Source organism: Myxocyprinus asiaticus, chromosome 36, assembly GCF_019703515.2.
Source record: "Myxocyprinus asiaticus isolate MX2 ecotype Aquarium Trade chromosome 36, UBuf_Myxa_2, whole genome shotgun sequence".
In the NCBI taxonomy this organism is placed as follows: domain Eukaryota; kingdom Metazoa; phylum Chordata; class Actinopteri; order Cypriniformes; family Catostomidae; genus Myxocyprinus; species Myxocyprinus asiaticus.
In genome coordinates this window covers 13,837,230-13,863,908 of record NC_059379.1, presented here as the reverse complement: position 1 = coordinate 13,863,908, position 26,679 = coordinate 13,837,230, and the positions used below count along the sequence as shown (strand labels likewise).

Here is a 26,679-nt window from a genome sequence, read left to right as displayed (position 1 = left end):
AACAACAGCAAAGGACCTTCCGAAGATGCTGGAGGAAACAGGTAGACAAGTATCTATACCCACAGTAAAACAAGTGCTTCATCGACATAACCTGAAAGGCTGCTCAGCAAGGAAGAAGCCACTTCTCCAAAACCACCATAAAAAAGCCAGACTACAGTTTGCAAGTGCACATGGGGACAAAGATCTTACTTTCTGGAGAAATGTCCTCTGGTCTGATGAAACAAAAATTTAAATGTTTGGCCATAATGATCATCGTCATGTATGGAGGAAAAAGGGTGAGGCTTGCAAGCCGAAGAACACCATCCCCACCGTGAAGCATGGGGGTGACAGCATCATGTTGTGGGGGTGCTTTGCTGCAGGAAGGACTGGTACACTTCAGAAAAATAGATAGCATTATGAGGAAGAAAAATTATGTGGGTATATTGAAGCAACATCTCAAGACATCAGCCAGGAAGTTAAAGCTCAGTGGCAAATGGGTCTGCAAAATGGACAATGACCCCAAGCATACCTCCAAAGTTGTGGCAAAATGTCTTAAGGACAACAAAGTCAAGGTATTGGAGTGGCCATCACAAAGCCCTGACCTCAGTCCGATGGGGGTGTTGGGCCTCATGTATTCAGATAGAAGAAAAAGGCAGGCCTAACACAAGTCGTAAAACCTAACTCAGCCCCCACACATTCCATGTCGTAAATTTTACTGATAAAAATCGCACCAAAATCAAACAAAGGGAGTCCAAAACAGACTACAAATCCATGAAGCCTTGCTCACTAAAGAATCGAACTCTTAACTCCTATTGGATGAGGCACACAACAGAACGTCCCTCAAACATGACATCATCAGGAGTTAAAATACCTCTGAAATGCTTCCAGAATTTACTTCCAGCGACTTCGTTCATCGAATATAGATGTAGCTTTTGCTGCTCTCCGGTGCAACCTCGTGGCACAAGGAAGTAATGTCCGACTTGAAACTGTAGCCATACAATCTCCATCTCGCTGGATGAGTTGAGATTACTCTGTGTTCAACCAAACACTCTAACGGATCCGAAGGAGACCGCTGAGCAATTTGCATCTTCATCCGTTTGCCTACAGAAGTGAAGAGATTAAAGATTTCTCTTCCATCTTCAATCAAGTCGACACTTCTGAGTTCTCCGCCAGCCCGCCGAGAATCAACAGCCGTACCGCCCGCTGACAATCAACAGCCGTACCGCCCGCCGACAGAGCGAGGAAACGGCCTCCTGTCATCACCCGAGCCTCAAGGAACCGGGTCAAAGTTAAAGGACGGAGGAAAACACATTCTACCTGTGTCCTCATGCGATACAAGTAAGAGGTTTACGTCTGGGCAAAGATAGAATATTATAGCGTGTTATTCTTGTGTTTCAAGGTTTTTATTTGTACAGTTTACGGACCACCATGTCCGCTCATTATTAATACTCAGGGTATTAATTATCACAAATTTGTTTTGCTGTATTGTGGTTCAACCAAATTGGATTGTGCAATTTCGCCATCGCGGGTGAGATAGAAACTGAGTTCATCCATTAAAGAGTCAAATAACGCAGGACTTTTACGAGCCCCACTCGTAAAACCACGTCTCTGAGTGATGAACACAGCTGCTTTCTCTCCCACTATCGCGAAATCAGCTTTAGGGCTGTCACTTAATCATCTCTCTCTCTCTCTCTCTCTCTCTTACTAATCACACACACACACACACACTGTCACACACACACACCTTATGTGTTATAGGATTATTTTGATTTCCATATCTAATCATATCACTGTTTAGTTTGTAGTTGTAAGTTGTAAGTTTATTGACTGCATTGTATTAATTATTAATTGATATTACTGCATAAATAAACTTTGTTTATATTACAAAGAGAAGTGTTTTGGTTTGTTTTGCATACACCTGTGTCATGCTGACGGGATGTCAGTGCTCGGATTCAAACCTTCATTCATTGTTTTTTTCCCCGAAAATCGATATTCTTCTAATATTGAGACTGTTTTACTATTCGGTTATTAGTCCCTGATTTCAGGGTGGTGCCCCGTCAGTGTTAATCCTTATTAATATTCTATTGATTTTTGATTATTGATAATTGATAATTATCTTTGATGATTGAATTTGAATGATCAATAAGCTAGTATTAATTTTAATTAATGTTTCATCGATGTTAACAATTAACGATTATCTTTGATAATTGTTGATTTAAAGGATTAAAAAAAAAGCTAACATTGATTCTCATCAATGTTCTATTGATTTTAATAATTAATAATTATCTTTGATAATTATTAATTATTGCTAATAACCAAACTTGCTCCTAAACGTAGCACACTACATTTACTGGAGTCCCATATGAGGTTTTAATGAGTTAGATCCAATTAATTAATTTAAATATTAATTAATAACTACAGAAAAAATTATTAATTATTTCTGATAGTAACACTGATCTAAACAACCAGTAAACAACTACAGGGGGCAGAACTGAAAATGCGTGTGCGAGCATGGAGGCCTACAAACCTGACTCAGTTACACCAGTTCTGTCTGGAGGAATGGGCCAAATTCCAGCAAATTATTGTGAAAAGCTTGTGGAAGGCTATCCAAAATGTTTGACCCAAGTTAAACAATTTAAAGGCAATGCTACCAAATACTAACCAAGTGTATGTAAACTTCTGACCCACTGGGAATGTGATGAAAAGAAATAAAAGCTGAAATAAATCATTCTCTCTACTATTATTCAGACATTTCACATTCTTAAAATAGTGATCCTAACTGACCTATGAGAGGGAATGTTTTCTACTATTAAATGTCAGAAATTGTGAAAAACTGAGTTTAAATGTATTTGGCTAAGGTGTATGTAAACTTCAACTGTACATGCGCAGGTGCAGGAAAGCAACATAGAGCTCTGCACATGCTCAAGCCTTCCCCCGCACGCACGCACAAATGAACAAAACAAGGACAGATCTCATCTCTATCACACTTAAATGTGTACACGCACATTCTCTACACTGTTTGATGCAAAACCCAATCACAGAGGTCATTATCTGATGAGGTTGGTTAAACTGGCAGGATTCAGCTCCCCCTCATCCCTACTCTTCCTTCCTCAACTTAATGACAACTCTCAATAGGTTGGGCCCACATGGGATACGCAGAGACGCACTATTTTGTTGGCCATTAATTTGGTGCTTTGAAGCCATAGCTGTGAAGCAGAGGCAGAGAAAACCCCCCACCAGTCTGCTTCAAAAATAAGACAATCCACCCGGCCTGAAACAGAATATCAAATGCCTTCTCTGCCTGTCTGTCTGATGATCGTCTGTCTGTCAGGCACCTCGACTAGCCAAGGTGTGGGTGTCTATGTGTCACGTGTGGCAGGGCTGTTAAGTGTGGGGTGATGGGAAGAAATGGCAGGAGTGTGTTAATCACCACAGACTCGCAGGAGGCTCTGTTCCAAAACCTAGTGAGCTGCCTAGAAAGGAAGCATTTTAAGACATTGATTTGGTCCTTTTTTTCCGATTAACACTTTTTATTGATTCAGACAAATGAAACAGAAAAGCAAACATATATACACCAAATCAACTTTTAACCCCCATTATTCCCTTTCCCCAACCCCACCCTGAACAACTATCCCTGTGGTCCAACTTGAGAATACACACAAAAAAATCAAAAAAATTATATATATATATATATATATATATATACACTATATTGCCAAAAGTATACGCTCACCCATGCAAATAATTGAATTCATGTTTTCCAATCACTTCCATGGCCACAGGTGTATAAAATGAAGCACCTTGGCATGCAGACTGCTTCTACAAACATTTGTGAAAGAATGGGCCGCTCTCAGGAACTCAGTGAATTCCAGCGTGGTACTGTGATAGGATGCCACCTGTGCAACAAGTCCAGTCGTGAAATTTCCTCGCTACTAAATATTCCACAGTCAACTGTCAGTGGTATTATAACAAAGTGGAAGCGATTGGGAATGACAGCAACTCAGCCACGAAGTGGTAGGCCACGTAAAATGACAGAGCGGGGTCAGCGGATGCTGAGGCGCATAGTGCGCAGAGGTCGCCAACTTTCTGCAGAGTCAATCGCTACAGACCTCCAAAGTTCATGTGGCCTTCAGATTAGCTCAAGAACAGTGCGTAGAGAGCTTCATGGAATGGGTTTCCGTGGCCGAGCAGCTGCATCCAAGCCATACATCATCAAGTGCAATGCAAAGCGTCGGATGCAGTGGTGTAAAGCACGCCGCCACTGGACTCTAGAGCAGTGGAGACGCGTTCTCTGGAGTGACGAATCACGCTTCTCCATCTGGCAATCTGATGGACGAGTCTGGGTTTGGCAGTTGCCAGGAGAACTGTACTTGTTTGACTGCATTGTGCCAACTGTGAAGTTTGGTGGAGGGGGGATTATGGTGTGGGGTTGTTTTTCAGGAGCTGGGCTTGGCCCCTTAGTTCCAGTGAAAGGAACTCTGAATGCTTCAGCATACCAAGAGATTTTGGACAATTCCATGCTCCCAACTTTGTGGGAACAGTTTGGGGATGGCCCCTTCCTGTTCCAACATGACTGCGCACCAGTGCACAAATCAAGGTCCATAAAGACAATGGATGAGCGAGTTTGGTGTGAAAGAACTTGACTGGCCTGCACAGAGTCCTGACCTCAACCCGATAGAGCACCTTTGGGATGAATCAGAGCAAAGACTGTGAGCCAGGCCTTCTCGTGCAACATCAGTGTCTGACCTCACAAATGTGCTTCTGGAAGAATGGTCAAAAATTCCCATAAACACACTCCTAAACCTTGTGGAAAGCCTTCCCAGAAGAGTTGAAGCTGTTATAGCTGCAAAGGGTGGGCCGACGTCATATTAAACCCTATGGATTAAGAATGGGATGTCACTTAAATTCATATGCGTCTAAAGGCAGATGAGCGAATACTTTTGGCAATATAGTGTATATATATATTAATAAATGTAAAAAATGAGAATCACACACTTAAAACTACACATATCTCTCCAATTCCCCTCCCCGAGAGCCTTCAAAAAATGCCAAATAGCTGCCCTATTTTTTATTAAATAAATCCAAGTTTCCCTGCCTTCTGTATGACATTTCTTCGAATGCCACCACCCTGCCCATCTCTATGCACCACTCCTGAATTGAGGGCGCTCCAGCCAACTTCCATCCTCTAAGGATGACCTGCCTGCTGATCATAACACTGGCTAGGACCCAATTTTTTATGTATATATCCCCTATATTAATGACCGCCCCATCACCTAAAATACAGAGTTTGGGGCAAATTTTAATTTGAGAGTCCAATATGTCACACATACAACTCTGAACCCTCAACCAAAAATCTTGTATCTTAACACGCCACCAAAAAACATGGGTTGTGTCTCCATCTTCTGATTGGCATCGTCAGCAGGTGGGTGTGTCTTTAAGACCAAGCCAATACAATCTAGAGGTGATCCAACAGAATCTATGTAAAATCTTAAATTGCTTAAGGCCATTTCTCCCATAATCTCTTGAGAGAAGTTGAAGCTCCGTCCCCCAGACTCTGAATTAGCAGGGAGTAATACACTGATGCCTCATGACCTTTTTCAAAAGCAGTAATCACCACTCCCAGAGTATTTGCTGTTTTAGGGGGGGGTGTATGCTACTCCCAAAAATAGTACAAAGCAGGTGGCACAGCTGTAAATACCTAAAGAATTGAGACCTGGGGATCCCAAAATGTTGAACCATATTTTCAAAGGATCTCAACACTACACTCTCATATAGGTCACCGAGCGCATTAACCTCCCTCACAATCCACTCTGTCCAGAAGAAAGGGGACTTATTAAAACATAATTTTGGGTTCAGCCATATGCTCGAAGCAACATTTAAATAAATGTCTGAATTAAACACTCTGGACACTTTTGTCCATATCTAGTTGAAATGCAAGATAACGGGGTGTAACTTAACTTCTCTGTTTAGTTTGATAGAAAGGCTTTGAAATGGTGAAATGGGGCAAGAACTTCCTGTTCAATACAAAACCAGGGAGGGGCTCTCTCAGGTGGAAGCGACCAATGAGTCAAATGTCTGAGACTGAAAGCATAGTAATAAAAATAAATCTTGGGTGGGCCTAGCCCACCTTTGTCAATCGGCCTATGTAACTTAATGAAGTTTAATCTAGGATGTTTACCATTCCAAATGAAGGACTTCGCTATGCTATCAAATTGCTTGAAATAAGAGAGGGGGACATCTATAGGGAGAGATTGTAGCAGGTAGTTGAATTTTGGAATACAATTATTTTTAATAACACTAACCTTCCCAATCATAGATAAATGTAATGAAGCCCACCTGCCCACATCGCTCGAAAACCTTTTTATTAAAGGGTCAAAATTAACTAAATCACACAAATTTGCTGGGAATAAAATACCCAAATACTTAATGCCCTGTTTGGGCCACTGGAAGGCGCCCGGCTGAAAAGCTGTTACCGGGCAGTACGCTGTCAGAGCCAAAGCTTCGGATTTAGACCAATTCACTCTGTATCCTGAGAATTTAGAAAAGGAATTAACAGTTCTGTGGAGGCAAGGCAGAGATCTAGTAGGGTTGGAGACAAATAATAAAATATCATCTGCGTAAAGCAAAAGCTTATACGCAGCCATACCTCCCACCACCACCCCTGGAAAAATCATCCTCCTTTCTTATTGTGGCTGCTAATGGTTCCAGGAAATGAGGCCTGTCTAGATTTGATCAAAAATGACTTTCTTCAAATAGTGATTGTGCTGTTTTTTACAACAGTAATGTCCTGACTATACTTTGTGATCAGTTGAATAACACTTTGGTGAATTAAAGTACCAATTTCCTTCTGAAACAGCTAAATCTGTACATTATTCCAAACTTTTGGCCGCCAGTGTATATAAAAAACAAACAAACAAACAAACAAACAAAAAAAAAAAAAACAATTATAATTCAGATAATTAAAATGCATTACACTATTGTGGCAAAAGAGTAAAGCATTGATAAGACAATACAAAAATTGATTTTAGTATCCAATACAATGTTTATTCTCATATTATTGAACATAAGCCAATCATTGGCCTACAGCTGACAAAAATCCATTTTGCAATTTATTTAGTCAACCATTCCAAGATTTATTGTAAGAGCTTGTCTAAGGATGCGTCAATATACACACGTTTTTGGGGCATCTCACTTTGATTGCGTTGTGTCATAAAAATACAGTTTTTAGGTCACTGTGTCAAGTTTAATGTAGAAAAACACGTCTTGAGATCCCTGCATTCGAAATTGAACTAAATCAAGTTAAACGCAGTGATAGAAATAGTTTGAACGCAAGAATGAGACTCATATTGTGCTGCCTGCTGTGGGGTGGGTAAGTGTGGTTTATTCTCTGTGTATGATGTGCATTGCCTAAACAGCTGGGGTTTCTCTAACTGCCCCCTAGAGAAAACAGGTGGTATTACAAGCTTGAATTGCTTTAATGGTAGGAATATTCCTTATTACTGTCCGGACACATGATTAATTGCATTCATTTTTTATAGAATTAATCGCACTTAATGCATTAAACCGAAAGCCTTAAAATATACCTATAATTAGATTATTCTAAAAAGTATTGATTAAAAAATAGTTAAATAAGGAATATGTGTTTTTAAGAGTATTGCAATGTTAGCTTAGTAGCATGCTAACACCGAGCCAAAGTCCTTTTCAAGGCAAGTCAGTCCAGGCAGCTATTTTCAATGGATACAAGCGCACACAAGTATGGCTCCTACATCTACTTGAATGGGCAAAGAGTGAAATCTCCACAACTGCTGGACAAGATTACGATTAAAGAACATATTTCAAATCAGCAGTACAATCTGACAAAAACAGTATCATGAATTGTGCTTCTTTAGCTCAGATCAAGGGGGGAAAAATGCTCATTTTTAGGCTGGTCCAGCACATGCACATTCTCGAGCAAACTGACAGGCGATCTCTGCATCTAAAAGGTGATTGGTTCTTTTACCTATATGGCGGGGACTTTTTTTATACCACCATATTGGGTGTTCTAATTTCTCCCATTAATTTTAATACAAGTGGTCTGTCTCGGGCTAAACAAACTCTACTGTGGTTATGATTCAAGTCTCCCGTGTGCTTTGCGTAAGGATCGCTCAAATTTGCTGCCTCTATATAGCATTCCAAATCAATCAGTTTCAGTTAGAGTGTTGCTTAAGGGGCCTTTAAAATAGAAAGAGTTCTTGCATTAAAAAAAGCTAGACGTAACAAATGGAACAGAATGCAAATGTCTCGAGGTGAGTTTTTAATAGCTGAAGTTCTTTTATTTTGACACAACGTCATAAAAATGCATCGCTAAAGTGTGAGACGCTGAACAGCAAAAGACACGGCGCAATGGGCAGAGACGTCCATCTAGTGCATGTATACATAAAAAAATAAAAATAAAAAATAAATAAAAAAAAACAGCACAGACTGACGCAAAAACGTTCTGTGTGAACAGCCCCTTAGAAAACTTGGCTAGACAGCTAAGTTTTGGAACAAAGCTGCTGTGTATGAAGCACACATACTTATACTGAAATACACACATAGACACAGGCATCCTCACACACACACACACACACACACACACACACACACATACACATGATTCACTAACCGAAATAAACTGTACCATTAGTACATAGTCATATTTCCCAGATTTCTTCTCGTTAATACCCAAACAGCAGGTGAAAGCTTGGAGCAAACTCTCAATTTTGCATATTTCAATACTGATGCTTGCTAGCTTGTCCTCCTTTAGGAATAATGATACACATTTGCAGCACACTCTGATTATTTTTACAGTATAGATGACGTTATTTTAATGTCATACACCAATGGCTAAAATAAATTCCAGATAAAAAATACAATACAAATCAACCATCTGGAAACAAAATGAATAAATACAGAACACAATTCTTATTAGTACAGTCGACTACGGTTACTATCATGCTGTCAGATTTGATTAGTAGGGTAAGAGTGGACAAGGATGTTTTCTTGTTCAAAGCAGTCCTGTCCTGCTGGTTTAACTAAACACATGCAAGATCTTTGCTGACCTTAGAGGAACAGCGGGAGTAGCTACTAATCCTGGATAAAGGGGGACTGAGAGACGGGCGTGTGACCTTTGGGCTGTGTGTAGTGTGTGTGATTCTGCACTGTGTGCTAAATGGTACTGCACCAGGGGCCTTGACTTGTGTACGTCTCCATCACACACACACACAACACACACCTGATGGATGGGGTTTCGTTAGTATACTATACTACGTCAGTCAGCTTTCAGATCTGACGACTTCTAAACCCTATCTAAACAAAACATTAAAAGAATAGTTCATCCAAAAATGAAATTAAGTCATCATTTACTCACCTAAACCCGTATGACTGTCTTTCTACAATGAAAGACAAAAGGAGAAATGTTGAATAATGTGCTGGATGTTTTTTCCATACAATTACAAAGAATAGATACTTAAGCAGGGTGCAAAAGCACCATAAAAGTCTCATAAACTATGAAAGGTAGTCTGATTTGTGAGTACAAAGTCCCCATACTTTGTAATTGCATGGAAAAACAAAAATATTAGTATATTCTTCAAAAAAATCTTACTTTTAAGTTTGACAGAAGACAGTAAGTCATACTGGTTTGAAACAACATGAGGGTGAGTAAATGATGACAGAATTAAAAATTTTGGGTAAACTACTAATTTTAAACAGCAGGTTATGACATGCATTGATGTACGCCTTCCTTATCTTCATCCATCCGTTGTTCTCATCCTTCCATCATGGTCCTGTTGTCCACATGTCCATGCAGGGCTTCTCTATGGGTCAGTCAGCCATGTGGAGATTTAATACTAGGGTTTTAAAAGTAATAGGTGCAGTAAAAATATGAGGGGAGAAAGGGTAGGCATGGCCCCGCTCCGCTCTTGAGCAGAGAGGAGAGGCCCCCTGTCACTGCCCACCAGGAATGATTCATGTGAACAATTTGTCCTAATTACTCCAGCCCAATGCTTTTGTCACTATTAATCTTACACACACGCTCATACACACTCACGCACACACGAATAGGGCCAGTCAGTGGAGATCAGCGCCCTCGCAAATTGAAATAGATGGCCAAAACTATGGTGAGGAGGATGATGGCGCCCAGGATGAAGACCAGGACACGATTCTGAATGATCCTGTGGGTGAAGAGAGGGAGAGAAGGAGAGAAAGAGAGATCAAAAGAGGAAAAGAGAAAGAGATTTTGTGTTAAGCTCTATTAAGGACATTAATTGAGACAATATTGAAAACTACATGCTTAATGGGATTTGTTCACTCTCATGTTGTAAAATTTTCTTTATTTCTTTAACCTCGGTTCACTTTCATTGCATCTTTTTTTTCTCCAGACAATAAAAGTGAATGGTGGCTGAGGGTGTCATTCTCCCTAACATCTCTTTTGTGTTCCACAGAAGAAAGTAAGTCATATGAGGTTAGAACAACATGAGGAAATGATAAAATGATGACTGAATTTTCTTTTTTGGATGAACCTTAACATCTTCATAAAACAAAATTATTAATACACTTGTTTCTCATGCACATAATGTGTCGGAGTACATTCCCTGCATCCACAATGACTATTTTTCTGACTGATCCAGATAAACACATTTCATTTAACAGTCAGATCTGTCTTTTTTTTTTTTTTAATAACACACACACTTTTGTAAAGAAACATGGCACACGGTGTGACAACTTGTCTGCAGACATGCTTAGAGCATTTATTTCTCTCTGTAAAGTAAAAAGTGTGGCTCTTGCCGTTCCTCCAGCTTATAAATGTAACATATTTACTGATGAAATTCTCCATGAAACTCACTTTTCCAATTGTCACATGACCAAAACATAAAAATGGAAACTCAAAATCCGGTCCATAAAAAATCTGCACCAGAAATCTCTGCAGATTTCCCTCAAAATATAACACCTCTTCTTCATATCCCCTGCCTTTTGTTTATTATTTTGGCTTACTCGACTAGTTGTCTTCAGCTATCAATAAAAGTGTAGGAACCTCAGCTTCAACTGAAATATTTTACTGTTTAAATCCATCCTGCAGAACACTGCTAAAAGCTCCGTAGATTCATTTATTAAAAATTTGGTCAATTTGATTGTTAGCTACAAATTATGAGTGTAGTAATCAGAGCTCCATTTAACACATTTTAAAATAATCACTGGGACACATGGATCTCCACAGAACCCCAGAACACCAACCCCCCACCCCAGACAGATTTTATCTGTCTATTCAGAACTAAAATTGGCAAAGTAGTATGAGTCAAAGTGGGTGTGTGGACGAGTACAGTGAGGGTGAGAAGGGTTTTGGAAGGGTGAAACCCCAGGATAATCTCTCAGAGGAGCCACTGCCCCCTGCGTCATTTCTGATAAATGACAGAATTATCCCATGTGCTGACATGTGGAGAGAGCAGGGCCACTGTCCACTCCTATAAGCAGGAGATGAATAACTCACACACACCCATTCATCACCACTGCAGCCGAGCAGCGCTTTGCCCTACCCTGTCCAACACACACACACACTGATGCAAAGAAAGCAAAGTAGCATTACACCTCAGTGCTGCTGGGGTGCCTAACTCTGGGACAAACAACCAACAAAGTATGTGTGCAGCCTAGTGTGCAAAAAAAAAAACAAAAACAAAAAAACAACAGTTTTCCCACAACATAGAACCACGCTAATATAACTAAATTTGTTCTACGGTATATATCGCTGTAGTTTTCAGAAGAAATAAACACTAAAGGCGCAACAACGAGTTGTATTCACTTTCACACAAATTGAGTAAAACTGCAGAATATTAGTCCATAAACACTTATTTTATGCTCTGTTCCCCACTTAATACTATCCCATGACATCAAAACACTTTTACAATAACACATGATTTGAAAGACACTACATTTACAAGCTTACTCAAGCATGATTAAAGGAATATTCCAGGTTAAATACAAGTTAAGCTCTTACAGTGGAAGTGAATGGGGCCAATCTGTAAACGTTAAAATACTCACTGTTTCAAAAGAATATCCACAAGACATAAACAATATGACATAATATGACATAAACAAGACAAACAATTTTACAACTTCGTTACCATGATGACATAATGTCAGCAAATTTAAACCCCTAAAATGACTGTAAAAATGACAATTTAAACAACTTTACAGCTCAAATAATACATGAGGTTTAACAGAAGAATTAATGTAAGTGCTTTTATAAAATAATAAGCTTCACATTTCTGCCTTTAAACACTCCAAAAATTGGCCCCATTCATTTCCATTGCAAGGGTCTCACTGTAACCTTGATTTTTGCTTTTTTTTTTTTTTTTTTTAAATAAAAGGAGGGAGGAGTTGAAATGTATTTTTATGTTTATTAACATTATGCCACAAATGCTGTCGATTGAGATTAACTTGTGATTTTATTTTATTTTTTATATTATATAGAGATGGCACTCTGATTTGATTATTTAAAGCCGAGTATAACTAGAAAAACATATTGACTATGGAAATTTTCATGATTTGTTAGGGTTTCATTAAAGCTAAAATGTGTAATTTCTGCACCACTAGCATCACTAAAGGAATTGCACAAATAATAACAGTTTTCAAACACATTCAAGAAAACTCCACCCAACTTCCACTGGTTGCATAAACAGACAGTCCCGCCCCAAATTCACACAATTGGTCGAGTCAATGGTGCTATGCCTGGAAATCAGAATTTTGAGAATTCTCTGATATTTCCAGGTTTTCCATGACTGTTCGGTGGACAGTGTATGGAGTATCTGTGTATATGTGCATAGTCTGAGATGTTTGTAAATGTTTGTTTTGTTAAGATAAACCATCAGAGTGCTTTGATGGCATGAGTTTTTTCTGTGGTGCTGACGAGAGGATTGCTCTGACCGGACACTGGGCCGGCATAATTCATTTCTGGGAGAGCATGCTTGGCGGAGGATATTAATCAGAACATGTTTAGCAAGGCCAGATCTCCCACATGTCTTTTTAAGTAACATTTATTATTTACACTGGCTACGCACACACTCATAAACAAACCCTAAGCAAGAGGGCAGACTGTTCATGATGTTTAGAGTTCTGCTGGTGCCCAAAGGGACAGGAAACAGCCTTGGGAAAATGACGAATAGGAATTCTTGGGGCTTTATAAAGAGTGTGTTACAGGATGGTACAGCTGATGTGTGCTATGACAGGAGCTCACTACTAGTGGAATAAACGCAGGACTGATATACAGTTGAAGTCAGAAGTTTGAATACACCTTAGCCAAATACATTTAAACTCAATTCCTGACATTTAATCAAAGAAAACATTCCCTGTCTTAGGTCAGTTAGGATCACTATTTTATTTTAAGAATGTGAAATGACAAAATAATAGTAGAGAGAATGATTTATTTCAGCTTTTATTTCTTTCATCACATTCCCAGTGGGTCAGAAGTTTACATACACTTTGTTAGTATTTGGTAGCATTGCCTTTAAATTGTTTAACTTGGGTCAAACATTTTGTGTAGCCTTCCACAAGCTTCTCACAATAAGTTGCTGGAATTTTGGCCCATTCCTCAGAACTGGTGTAACTGAGTCAGGTTTGTAGGCCTCCTTGCTTGCACACACTTTTTTAGTTCTGCCCACAAATTGTCTATCGTATTGAGGTCAGGGCTTTGTGATGGCCACTCCAATACCTTGACTTTGCTGTCCTTAAGCCATTTTGCCACAACTTTGGAGGTATACTTGGGGTCATTGTCCATTTGGAAGACCCATTTGTGACTGAGCTTTAAATTCCTGGCTGATGTCTTGAAATGTTGCTTTAATATATCCACATAATATTCCTTCCTCATGATGCCATCTATTTTGTGAAGTGCACTAGTCCCTCCTGCAGCAAAGCACCCCACACAACATGATGCTGCCACCCCCATGCTTCACGGTTGGGATGGTGTTCTTCGGCTTGCAAGCCTCACCCTCTTTCCTTCAAATATAACGATGGTCATTATGGCCAAACAGTTCAATTTTTGTTTCGTAAGACCAGAGGACATTTCTCCAAAAAGTAAGATCTTTGTCCATATGTGCACTTGCAAACTGTAGTCTGGCTTTTTTATGGTGGATTTGGGGCAGTGGCTTCTTCCTTGCTGAGCAGCCTTTAAGGTTATGTCGATATAGGACTTGTTTTACTGTGGATATAGATACTTGTCTACCTGTTTCCTCCAGCATCTTCACAAGGTCCTTTGCTATTGTTCTGGGATTGATTTGCACTTTTTGCACCAAACTACATTAATCTATAGTAGACAGAATGCGTCTCCTTCCTGAGCTGTATGATGGCTGCATGGTCCCATGGTGTTTATACTTGCATACTACTGTTTATACAGATGAACGTGGTACCTTCAGTCATTTGGGAATTGCTCCCAAGGATGAACCAGGCTTGTGGAGGTCCACAATTTTTTTCTGAGGTCTTGGCTGATTTCTTTTGATTTTCCCATGATGTCAAGCAAAGAGGCACTGAGTTTGAAGGTAGGCCTTTATATCCACAGGTACACCTCCAATTGACTCCAATAAGCCTATCAGAAGCTAAATTAGGCTTGACATAATTTTCTGGAATTTTCCAAGCTGCTTAAAGGCACAGTTAACTTAGTGTATGTAAACTTCTGACCCACTGGAATTGTGATATAGTCAATTAAAAGTGAAAAAATCTGTCTGTAAACAATTGTTGGAAAAATTACTTATGTCATGCACAAAGCAGATGTCCTAAACGACCAAAACTATAGTTTGCTAATATGAAATCTGTGGAGTGGTTAAAATATGAGTTTTAATGACTTCAACCTAAGTGAAAGTAAACTTCTGACTTCAACTGTATGTGGAAGATCATGTGACCTTTATGGAAATTCCTCTGCTTGCCACCAATCATTAAGATTAAGCAGCTGATAGCAGGGTTTTACCTGGCATGGACGGCATTTAATCTGTAAATGTATAGTTCCCACTCAAAATTCTAATTGGAATAGCCGCTTTTGAAGCCGTTGTGAAATGGTTTATATACACATATACCTATTATCAGTTGAATTCTATATTAATGTGCATTGCATTGCTCAGCAACCGTTAAAAGCCTACAGTTATGGTGCATTCACGTCATGTCGGAATTACCATAATTACAATATTCTGACTTGTAAAAAGCATTCACATCTTTGTAGAACTCCAAATTGCAAGTTGTAAACTCTTAATTCTATAAAAGCTCTTATGACAACATTTAAAAATAAACATTATGGCAGTGGTTATGGACAAATTTCTGTTTGATATGCCATTTTATTTTGCCATTGTAATCTGGAGCACTTTCTTTGTTCTTAAACAGCTCAGAGAAGAATCTCCAAGTTGCCATCTCGTAATTACAGTAATTCCATTACGAGTAGAACACAGCATTTTAATATGTTTTACGTTATGCAGTACTAGAAAGTGTTTTCTGAAGCTTCCATTTTCAGTGGAGGAAAAACACACTTCCAGTGTGGATGAGAGGCATAAATGTAGCAAATTCAATGCATTTTCAATCGAAAATGCATTAGTATGGACATGGACTTGGACTAATAAATTATATTTTTTGCATGAAGAATTCTATCACGCAAAGTCAAAACAATGTAACTACACAATTTGTAAAACCTGGGACAGGTTTGGCTCAATTAAACTCAGATTCAGAGGAAACGGAGTGTAAAAACTGCAGATACTACAAAATCCACGTAGCTCTGAAACCATTTTCTCAGTTTCGGTGTTGGAGTAGTTACTGTTTTTTGCCGTTGTAAGGTGGCATTGATTATTTTTATTTGAGCATTAATAAATAGAATAATTTGTTGAACATTGGTGTCTTTTGTCAAATTACTGTTACCGCCATTTTCGAAGCAATAAGCTATTCGGGTCATGTGCGTTACATTGACTTTAAGACGGTTGTTCTTTGTTGTTGTTTTTTTACCACATGGGCTTTGGGTAAAAACGTCCCTTGCCTGTGGTAAAATCACTGTAATGCATGGACTCCTGTGGCTTTTTGCTTTATTCTACACTTAATAGACTTTTGTGTGCTGGTTTATAAAATCTCACAGAGCTCATGGACTGAATTTCTATTAAACTGAACTATTAAAATTCTATAAAACAGAATGTTCTAAACAACATTGTTGTATGTTATCTGTAGATATCTGACTGAAGTTCAAGTCCAAGAGCATTTAAATAAGTGTGTGTGTGTGTGTGTGTGTGTGTGTGTGTGTGTGTGAGAGAGAGAGAGAGAGTGGTACAGGGGCCCGGCTGAGCTGTTAGCAGTAATGTAGATTAATCTGCCTTTGGTGAGGCTGCACTGACAGGCCCTTGAGGGTGGGCGGAGAGGCCCCAGGCAACCTTGCGTCCAGGCACAGAGGGAGGGAGGGAGAGAGAAAGTAGCCCAATCATCAGAAAGAGCAGCCACGTTTCTTTTACTTTGAGAGCCCAGAGCCCAACACCACCAGCTGACACACAGACTACTAAAAAACACTTTAAAAACACAGGAAAGTGTATGAACCTTTTCAGAGGGACCAATTTTAATTTGGGGAACATGTTTGGGGAACTAATTCATGCTGTCATGTAAGAGAGCTCAAATAATCATTGATGAAGGGGAACTTTGGTTTCTAAACGTAAAAATATTCCTCCCCTGTGGCAGTCCATTTCAACCTCTACATAAAATAACCGCAAATGGTTTTTCAAAGAACAGAAGTACTGAAATGTAATATTTGTAGCCCTTTTTCCACCAACATGGTTCTGGTGTTGGAGCTAATTCTTGGCCAGGAGATCTGCAAAATGTTTTCAAAACTGGACCCTTTTCCACTGACTTAAGAGAAGAACAATGACATAACTGACTATGTTACAACATATCCTGCCCAGAAACATAGCGAATTGTGCTCCTTGTTTACGAGTCTTGTTCTTAGTTTTAAAAACATATTTTAACTTCTCAGTAATTTAGTTCAGCGTCATGTGCTGTCATGCTCATATTTTATTAAATCTATATCTTTTTTTAAAAAAAACATAGGAATCAATTAACACACATTATATTTGTAAATAAAATATTTTACTTCAAACAGACTGAAAAATAAGGTGGTTGGAATAGCTGTGCACTGCAATAAAAAAAAGAAAATGGTATTTCTTCAACTTCAGGCACTTTCACATCCCAGGGATCGATTTTTAATAAAACTAACAAAATTTCAACTTTTTTATTTTTTATTCATTAAAACTGAATTTAAAACTCTTTTACTAGGCTTTCATAATTAATTTTTGGAACTTTTGAAATGTTTTTATATATATCAACTCAGCAAAAAAAGAAACGTCCCTTTTTTAGGACACTGTATTTTAAAGATAAATTTGTAAAAATCCAAATAACTTTACAGATCTTTATTGTAAAGGGTTTAAACAATGTTTTCCATGCTTGTTCAATGAACCATAAACAATTAATGAACATGCACCTGTGGAATGGTCGTTAAGACACTAACAGCTTACAGACGGTAGGCAATTCAGGTCACAGTTATAAAAACTTAGGACACTAAAGAGACTTTTCTTCTGACTCTGAAAAACACCAAAAGAAAGATGCCCAGGGTCCCCTGCGTGAACATGCCTTAGGCATGCTGCATGGAGGCATGAGGACTGAAGATGTGGCCAGGGCAATAAATTGCAATGTCCGTACTGTGAGACACCTAAGACAGCGCTACAGGGAGACAGGAAGGACAGTTTATCGTCCTCGCAGTGGCAGACCACGTGTAACAACACCTGCGCAGGATCGGTACATCCGAATATCACACCTGCGGGACAGGTACAGGATGGCAACAACAACTGCCCGAGTTACACCAGGAACACACAATCTCTCCATCAGTGCTCAGACTGTCCGCAATAGGCTGAGAGAGGCTGGACTGAGAACTTGTAGGCCTGTTGTAAGGCAGGTCCTTACCAGACATCACCGGCAACAATGTTGCCTATGGGCACAAACCCACCTTCGCTGGACCAGACAGGACTGGCAAAAAGTGCTCTTCACTGACGAGTTGCGGTTTTGTCTCACCAGGGGTGATGGTCGGACTCGCGTATATCGTCAAAGGAATAAGCGTTACACCGAGGCCTGTACTCTGGAGCGGGATCGATTTGGAGGTGGAGGGTCCGTCATGGTCTGGGGCGGTGTGACACAGCATCATCGGACTGAGCTTGTTGTCATTGCAGGCAATCTCAATGCTGTGCGTTATAGGGAAGACATCCTCCTCCCTCATGTGGTAACCTTCCTGTAGGCTCATCCTGATGTGACCCTCAAGCATGACAATGCCACCAGCCATACTGCTCGTTCTGTGTGTGATTTCCTGCAAGACAGGAATGTCAGTGTTCTGCCATGGCCAGCAAAGAGCCCGGATCTCAATCCCATTGAGCACATCTGGGACCTGTTGGATCGGAGGGTGAGGGCTAGGGCCATTCCCCACCAGAAATGTCCGGGAACTTGCAAGTGCCTTGGTAGAAGAGTGGGGTAACATCTCACAGCAAGAACTGGCAAATCTGGTGCAGTCCATAAGGAGGAGATGCACTGCAGTACTTAATGCAGCTGGTGAGAGAGATCGTGTTTGGGATTACCTCTATTTGTTGCGGCTCTCGCCAGCAGTAACATCGCTTCAAATTAACAAGATGTAAAATAAGTCAACCTAGTCTCTTAGAATGAAGTTTACTATATCAAAATTTTTGTAAACTGACTTTTAAGTGCCGCTTTGTTTGTTCTGTCGCAGTTTTCTGATGAAATGAAAACTAGAGGCATTACAACAACTGTGTGCTTTATTCACTTTCACACAATCACGAGTACAATGGCTTTTTCCGCTCTATTACTCATACACTGCTATGCTATGATATCGAATCTCTTTTACTCTTAACGCATTATTTGCTTTTAAAACACTAACGGTTAGGTCTAGGCGTTGGTATAGGGTAAGGATGTTTCTGTTTTGTTCACTGCTCATTTATCTTTTAGAACACTACTGGTTAGGTTTAGGCTAAAGTTTTAGGTTAGGGTAATACATTTTTACATTATACATTAAAATATATAATACATTAAAATATCCATCTTAAATTCACCTTACAAACCTCATCTGATTACAACTCTTTGAAATAACTGAAATAATTTGGCAAAGTGATATGGAACCATTATGCAGTCAAGACCTGGATCTACATCAAGCTGTAATTTTAGCAAAGTGTGAAAATATTATTTAATTGTGTGTATTCTGAATACACACAATGTAAGCAAGACAAATGAGTTAGCCATTTTATAAAAAAACAAAATAATAAAAAATAAATATTTTCACCATGGAATTGTATTCAGAATTCAGAATGAGATGAGGTGGAAATGACACCGTGATCGGAATTTTCATGACTTTTAGTAAAAATTACAAAAATTACATAAATCTAATATAAATTATCTAAACATAAAAGATGCCCCTATTACTGGCTCTTGGTTTGATACCAGTAGATTTAAAGGGGTGTAAGTTCAAGAAACACTGAAACGGTATCAAATGAAAAAACAATATTTGCGATTACATTTTTCTGTCTAGAATTTCCTTCTGTAAAAACACCATTAACATATTGGGGTATTAGATACTTGGCTAATCTATGGGTACTCCACCTCAAGTCTCATCTGAGTTGAATCACATTAATATAAGAGAAGGACATAGAGAGTGAAAACAGGAGAAGGGTCATGTCCGCTGCCTGTCTGATGGAGGTTCTATCCCGTGCTGAACCATGTCCAGACAGAACAGAGCAGGACCCATCAAACCGCATCCATCCTCTCTGTCAAACATATGACAGAGGGCTGGAGGAGACCTGTTCATGTTGTCACAGCTCACAGCTCAGGGTAAACTCTACCTCTGCTTCTTTCTTTTTACATGTTCCTTCTTTCTCAGCTTAGGTAACACTTCAGTTTTTTTCAAAAACTCCAAGTACAGGCCAAGAAATGTTTAAGTCCAGGCCTTGCCAAAATAACTCCTTAAAAAACCAGCAGGCAATTGGGTTAAAACTTAAGCCTAACCTCAAAAGCAGTACAGCAAAAAACAAAAGACTGTGTGTAAGAAAAAAAAAAAAAAGAGAGAGAGAGAGAGAGAGAGAGAGAGAGAGAGAGAGAGAGAGAGAGAGCAAGCTAGGAAAAGCCCATTTATCAGTGGAGGTAAAGGAGAATTCTTGAGGAGTTTCTGTCAGGAAAGATTTACAAAATTGTACCCGCATTATTAAAATTTTAAACCGCTTTCCTCTTCTTTCCTACTATTTTACACTCTCTCAGTTCCCCTTATTAGTAGCCCTAATGAGGGCAGTGGTACACCTCTACGTCAGGGTGTGTGTGTACAGGGGGGTTTACAACACAACAATATACAAGCACCTTGCTCCACAGCACAAACCCAAAAAGTCACATACCGCTCTTTCACACTAATACATAAATACACACAGCAACACACACAGAGCAACACAATCATAAATTCACATTAAACTTTCAAAACAAATCAAACATGTATCCTAATTCAAACCACCAAGACGTAGAACTCACTACCTTCTTTTTTTTCTTTGCTTTTCTACACCAATAAAAGAAAAATCAATGACTGTCTGAGCTGGTCTGTATTTTCTTTCTTTAAATAAAAGACTGGAGCAGAAGAGAGAGAGAGAGAGAGAGATAGAGCGAGAGAGAGAGACAGAGACAGAGACAGAGATTGAGTAAAGTGGGAGGAGTGTCAGAAGGATCAATGTGTTCACTAATAGTCTGAATGATGGACATGGTGCTCTGTGAGTGTGTGTGTGTGTACGGTGAAGGCATGGCTGTAAAATTGACCCTGTGTTTAAGTGTGTGTTCACACACTAACAAAGACAATGTTTTAGCAGCGCTTCTCAGTTGCCATACGGTACTGTACATGTCAAAGTGGCCTTTAAACCTTCTTAGCTGCCAATAGCTCAGAGCTTTAGATGTAATAAGACAGGAAACAATGTTTTTTCTTTTTTTTTTTGGTCTCTTTCAGAGTGATGTAATGAGAGTCAGCATTAGCAGGGAAGCTAAAAACTAGTGTTAGATACTAGACTGGACAGAGGGTGATTTTAAGGCCAGTTAACTTGGCAATATCTGGACATTTTGTGTTAATCTGCATCAGCCGATAACTGTCTGAACAATTAACAGAAGTGATCATTGCACCGGGTGATATACCAGGAAGATCGATAGAAATGTTCAAGTATTATTTCAACCGCGATAATGCAACGTGCTGTCGTATGTAGGGAATGCACGTTCCAATCAGATGATGCACTACGAACAATCTTTATATTATAATCATTATATTATTTTTGATCTCTCATTAGTTACTTTTTCGTTATGCTGCATTAAAAGGGGCCTTTTTCTCATGGTGTTCTTGGATAAAAGTGCACTCTTTTTTTAATCTGTGAATATCAAGGACTCTAGTTTATCTGTAAATGTTTAAAAAGTTTGGTAAATAACGAAACATGGCTGGTTAACGCAACCTTACACTTTACATTCTGAGATAAAATGAGGAAGAGCCTGTTTATAAAAAGCTGCGTCCTCTGTGGTGTGGAACTGGCCCCTCTGCTTACATTCGTACTGTTGCTAAAGCTGTCAAGCTTTCATACCTGCATCTATTCTTCTGTAAATACATATAGAGAAGCAATGAGTAAATTACCTCAAGAATGATTAATAACACCTTTGTCAACTGTGTATTTACAGTATATCTAGTATACAGTCAGCAAAAAATGTATACAGCAACCAATGGATGGTTAAATCCAAAACAAATTTGTGATGGAGGGGTTTGCTTCAAAATCAAATCAAACACTTATGTGTTCAATTAAAAAGAGAGAATCCTAATTTTTTTTTGTTTGGTTGAAAAACAATGCAGATTAGATAAAAAGATAACTAATTATTAAAAATTAGGGATGGGATGATATAAATAGAATTTCAAAATATCGTGAACCAAAAAAAAAAAAAAAAAAGACAAACCATTAATTAAATGACCCAGAAATCATTAAAAGCTCTCTGTTGCTTTATTGTACACTATTTAGACAATACGAAAATATCTATCTTGTATGCAATAGTAGCCATACTTCAAATGTGTTTCAATTATTTTTAAATGGCTGCATATTGCAGCAATACACCCTCCACAGAGACTGAGAATGTGCCATCTACGTTGAAATTGCCAGTGTGGCTGGCATTTTGGCTTTCCTATGAAGTAGGAAAACTATGGCATCATTTTTATATCACAAGAACTTGAATTTGAAAAAGCCTCTGAATTCATGATCTTGAAAAAAGACTGGGTGTAATTTGATGTTATTGAAAAGTTTATCTGTTAATTTTAAATATTTCAAAATATTTTGTGTGAATTCACATTAAAAAAATTCAGGTTGTGAAATTCAAATTTTTATTATTCAAGTGGAGGATTTCAGGTCATGAAATTCAGGTCTCAATATTCAGGTTGTTGAATACGGTTTGAGAAATTCAGGTGGCAAAATTCGAGGATGATATCATGAATTCAAGGAAGAGCAAACGAGTGTTGATGTAATCCATCTCTCTCTCTTGGACAATCGCAAAGCGACAGAAACAGCTCAAAAGTAATTAAATTGGATCCTTCAACTAAAAGTTTCATCAAGAACCTTATTTCATAATCATATGGGTAAAGGACATTTACCAGTGGAAACGAATAATCAAACAAGATAATTTTAACTGCAAGTCTGCAAAAGAAATGAAAATGTAGTCGAGAAGTACACTGTAAAAATGTTTGGAATTTTAATGGTAAAAGACTGTAAAAATGCTACAGTAAAAAAACGTAAATTGGTTAATGTAGTTACCTTAAAATATATGGTAACATTTTTTAAATATATTTAAAAAGACAATACATGTAGTTTTATGGTAAAATTTGGTAAAAATGTATTTTTTTTAATGTAAAAAGTATGATTTTCTGTATAATTATTATTATTTTTTTTTTCAATAAAAAATAAAAAGCCTTTTTAAGAATCAGACTGATCAGGGCTTGTGTCATGGTTGGCGTAAGCTTTCCATTCTTTAATAATTCCATATAAACTTCTAACAAAAGTGGAGCCAACTCTGTAGCATAAGATATAAAACATTCAGCGACAAAACCATCTGGCCCTGGAGTCTTGCCTGTAGGTAAGGCCTTAATTACCTCGCCAAGCTCTTCCAAGATTATCTCAGAATCAAGATAATTTTTTTTGCTAATTAGTCAATTTAGGGAGTTCTAATGGTTCCACAAAGTTTCTAATGTCTTCATCAGTAGACGAAGACGTGGAACTATAGTGATCAAGATAAAATTGTTTAAAAGCATTATTAATATCAATGGCTGAGATAAATATTTCACCACCAGCAGATTTCACTGAGGGAATGGTGGAAAAGACTCTCTCTGCTTTATATATCTAGCCAAAAGCTTCCCTGCTTTGTACCCGGACTCAAAATATGACTGCCTTGCCCTGAATAGCCAAAACTCCACCTTCCGTGACAAAACAGTATTATATCTGTATTTCAATCAGGTCAATTCTCTGAGGCCATCAGAAGACATTCGGCGCTTCAGCTCTGCCTCAGCACTTTTAATATTCCCTTCCAACTCCATGATTTCCCGTGCTTTGGATTTTTTGATGAATGAGGCATACTGTATGATCCGACTCCTAAGAACCGCCTTAAGTGCCTCCAAAGCCATGCCCACAGAGGATACTGAGGACCAGTTGGTCTCCATATAGACACTGATTTCAGCCTTTAGCATTTGTTGGAATTCAGGATTTTGCAAAAGGGATACATTAAAGCGCCAACTATATGATTTATTTTTCTCCAAAACTCAACAGGGTGTGATCTGAGACTAAAATGTTTCCAATTGAGCAATCAACAACAGATGAAATGAGGGACTTACATATACATATATATATATATATATATATATATATATATATATATATATATATATATATATATATATATATTCTAGAATAAATCTTATGGACTGATGAAAACAAATTTATAGTCCCTACCAGATGGGTTCAAAAGTCTCCAAATATCTGTAAGACCAAGATTTTTACACATCCTATGAAGCGTCAATGTTGCTCTAGGGGGTTTACACAATTTTGCTTTACTATGATCAAGGACTGAGTCCATCAATAAATTAAAGTCTCCTCCCAATATTATATCATGAGGGGTGCCAGCAGCTTGCAACATCCCTTCAAGATCTATAAAAAAGCCCTGATCATCAGTGTTAGGTGCGTAAATATTAGCCAAAATCAACCTTTGACCCTAAATTTCTGCTAAAACAATAATGACTCTTCCTAATTTATCTTTAATCTGTTTGAGACATTTGAATTGTAAATGTTTACTTATCAATGTAATGAGTCCCCTGCTCTTAATTGTGCCAGCACTAAAGAAAACATGTCCACCCCATATCTTCCCAAATTTTTCAGCTTCCTGTGGGGAAAGATGCGTTTCTTGAAGAAACACTATATCATATTTCTTACGTTTAAGAAAAGTAATAACCTTCCTTCTTTTTATGGGATGCCCCAACCCATTTACATTCCATGTGGAGAGAGACACTCCACTCATATTAACACCTGACATTTTGATATAGTAGAAAAAATAAATTGTGTGTCAAAAACAAAATTATACAGACCACATTCCCCATTAGTGAAACAATCAAACCCCAAACTTCCCCCCACAAAACAAACAGAAAAAAGAAAAGCGTGCGCATTAACCCCGCGCACGAAAGCACCAACCGGCGACAATCCCTCTAAACTCAAAAGGTCCATGAACTCCCACAAGCCCCCACGACAACTTTGCCATCAGACTGCTCAATTCTGCCTCACAAATTTGTGAGGCAAAATTACATAACAGAAAATACTTTGTAAAATAAACCCCAGCCAATAGGAAGAATGAACACAAAGAACGTGTAGATTAATTCACAGAGCTGTCTCAATGGTGTGTTCCTCCACAAAACTAATTCCAGCTGATATTAAACCGTTCAGATTCCTCAGACAGACAAACGAATGTTCAGTGAGCCAGCTGTTATGAATTCAGCGGATTACGTAATCATTCCAATGTCCCGTAAAAACACTCAACAAAACAAACTCCAGCCAGCAGGAGGAATAAGCATGAAGAACGAACAGATTAATCCACAGCTGTTCCAAAAGAGTGCTATTCAATAGAACAAGCTCCAGCTGCTAGGCAGAACCAATACAAAAAGAAACATAACCAGCATCCCGGTTCCCCGGATGGTCGAGTCAATTCACTCGGAGACCGCATATAAGTTTATACCATGACTTACACAATCCGTCAACTTTATAAAAGACATCCTTTGTGTGAGCATGTAGATATTTTGCGGTCATCCGTAGTGTCCACTCTCAATCTGGCCGGGAACTTCAATGCAAAAGTAATCTTTCGTCAATGCAAAAGTTTCTTTGAGGAAAAGTGTTATTCACAAAACAAACTCCAGCCGCTCGGAGGAGCCAACGCAAAAAGAAAAAGAAACCAAAATGATGCCCAGCTTCCTCAAAAGCCAGAGTAAGTACAGCGAGTCGACCCACTCACACGAGAAACACCCAATGGTTTACTCACCCATTGATTCTATAAAAGACATTGCCTGATTGGGACATGTAAATACTTTGCGACCGTCCTTCACTTCTATTCTCAGTTTGGCCGTAAACATCAGAGCAAAAGTGATCTTTCGCTGATGTAAGAGTTTCTTACATTCATTGAACCGATCGCGTTTCTCTCTTGTCGAACTTGCAAAGTCCGGGAACAAGAAAATATTATGGTTCTTCCAAGAAAGCTTCCCTTTGCTCCTCGCCTGAGGCAACACAAGATCTTTATCGGATGATCTCAGAAATTTGGCCAGGATTGATCGGGGCCTTTCTCCCTCAGCAAATCTGTGAGCTGGGACTCTGTGAGCACGCTCGATTTCCAGTTTATGGCCTGTTATGTCGAGCAGACTCGTGAAAAGCTCATCTAGGAATTTCACCATATCTCTGCCCTCCTCATGCTCAGGAATTCCAACAATTCGAACGTTATTCCTGCGGCTTCTATTCTCAAGATCTTCAAGCTTTTCAAGGAGATGTTCCAAATCAACTTTGGTCGCGAGCGGATTAGCGGTTAATTCCCTCTCCGAAGACTCCAGACAATCGATTCATCTCTCAACATCAGTCACTCTTGTAACTAACTTGAATTTTATTTCCATCGCCGTAATCGATTGACGTATTACAGCGAGATCCTCCAAGTCAACAAGAACTGACGCTGGATCATCTCTCCGGCCGCGCCATCCAAATCGAGTCCCAGGGCTTTCATCCTGAACACGTAAGTGTCTTTTAATGTCTCCAGAGCCCGAGGATTTTGACTTCTTTGCCATGTTTTGACTCAAAGAGCAAATGTGCATCTGGGTGTATCAAATTTCACCAGATTATAACATGAAAATAATTAAAGATTTAGCAAAGTGCGCAAAGCTCTTCGTTCAGACATCTGCTTCTTGCATGGCTTCACGTGACCCCACACTTTTTTCACATTTTAGAATAATAGTAAAGTCATCAAAACTATGGAATAACATAAATGGAACTATGGGAATTATGTTGTGACTACACAAAATCCAAAATAAATCAAAACTGTTATATTTTAGCATCTTCAAAGTAGTTACCCTTT

At 38.8% G+C, this 26,679-nt stretch overlaps 1 protein-coding gene across 3 annotated transcripts in view; it reads right to left on the bottom strand.

Annotated features, from left to right (window-relative positions):
* LOC127426901 (vesicle transport through interaction with t-SNAREs homolog 1A-like) overlaps positions 1 to 26,679 on the bottom strand; it is a 200,588-nt gene that overhangs the window by 5,798 nt on the left and 168,111 nt on the right. For 2 of the 3 annotated variants that reach the window (XM_051674031.1, XM_051674027.1), the window contains exon 8: positions 6,998 to 10,169. The exons of the other annotated variant lie outside the window; for it this stretch is intronic. Coding sequence is in view for 1 of the 2 variants with exons in the window: in XM_051674027.1 (XP_051529987.1) it covers positions 10,076 to 10,169 (94 nt within the window). In the remaining variant the exon portion in view is untranslated. Of the gene's footprint in view, positions 1 to 6,997; positions 10,170 to 26,679 lie in introns of those variants that run through there. 3 annotated transcript variants of the gene reach the window in all.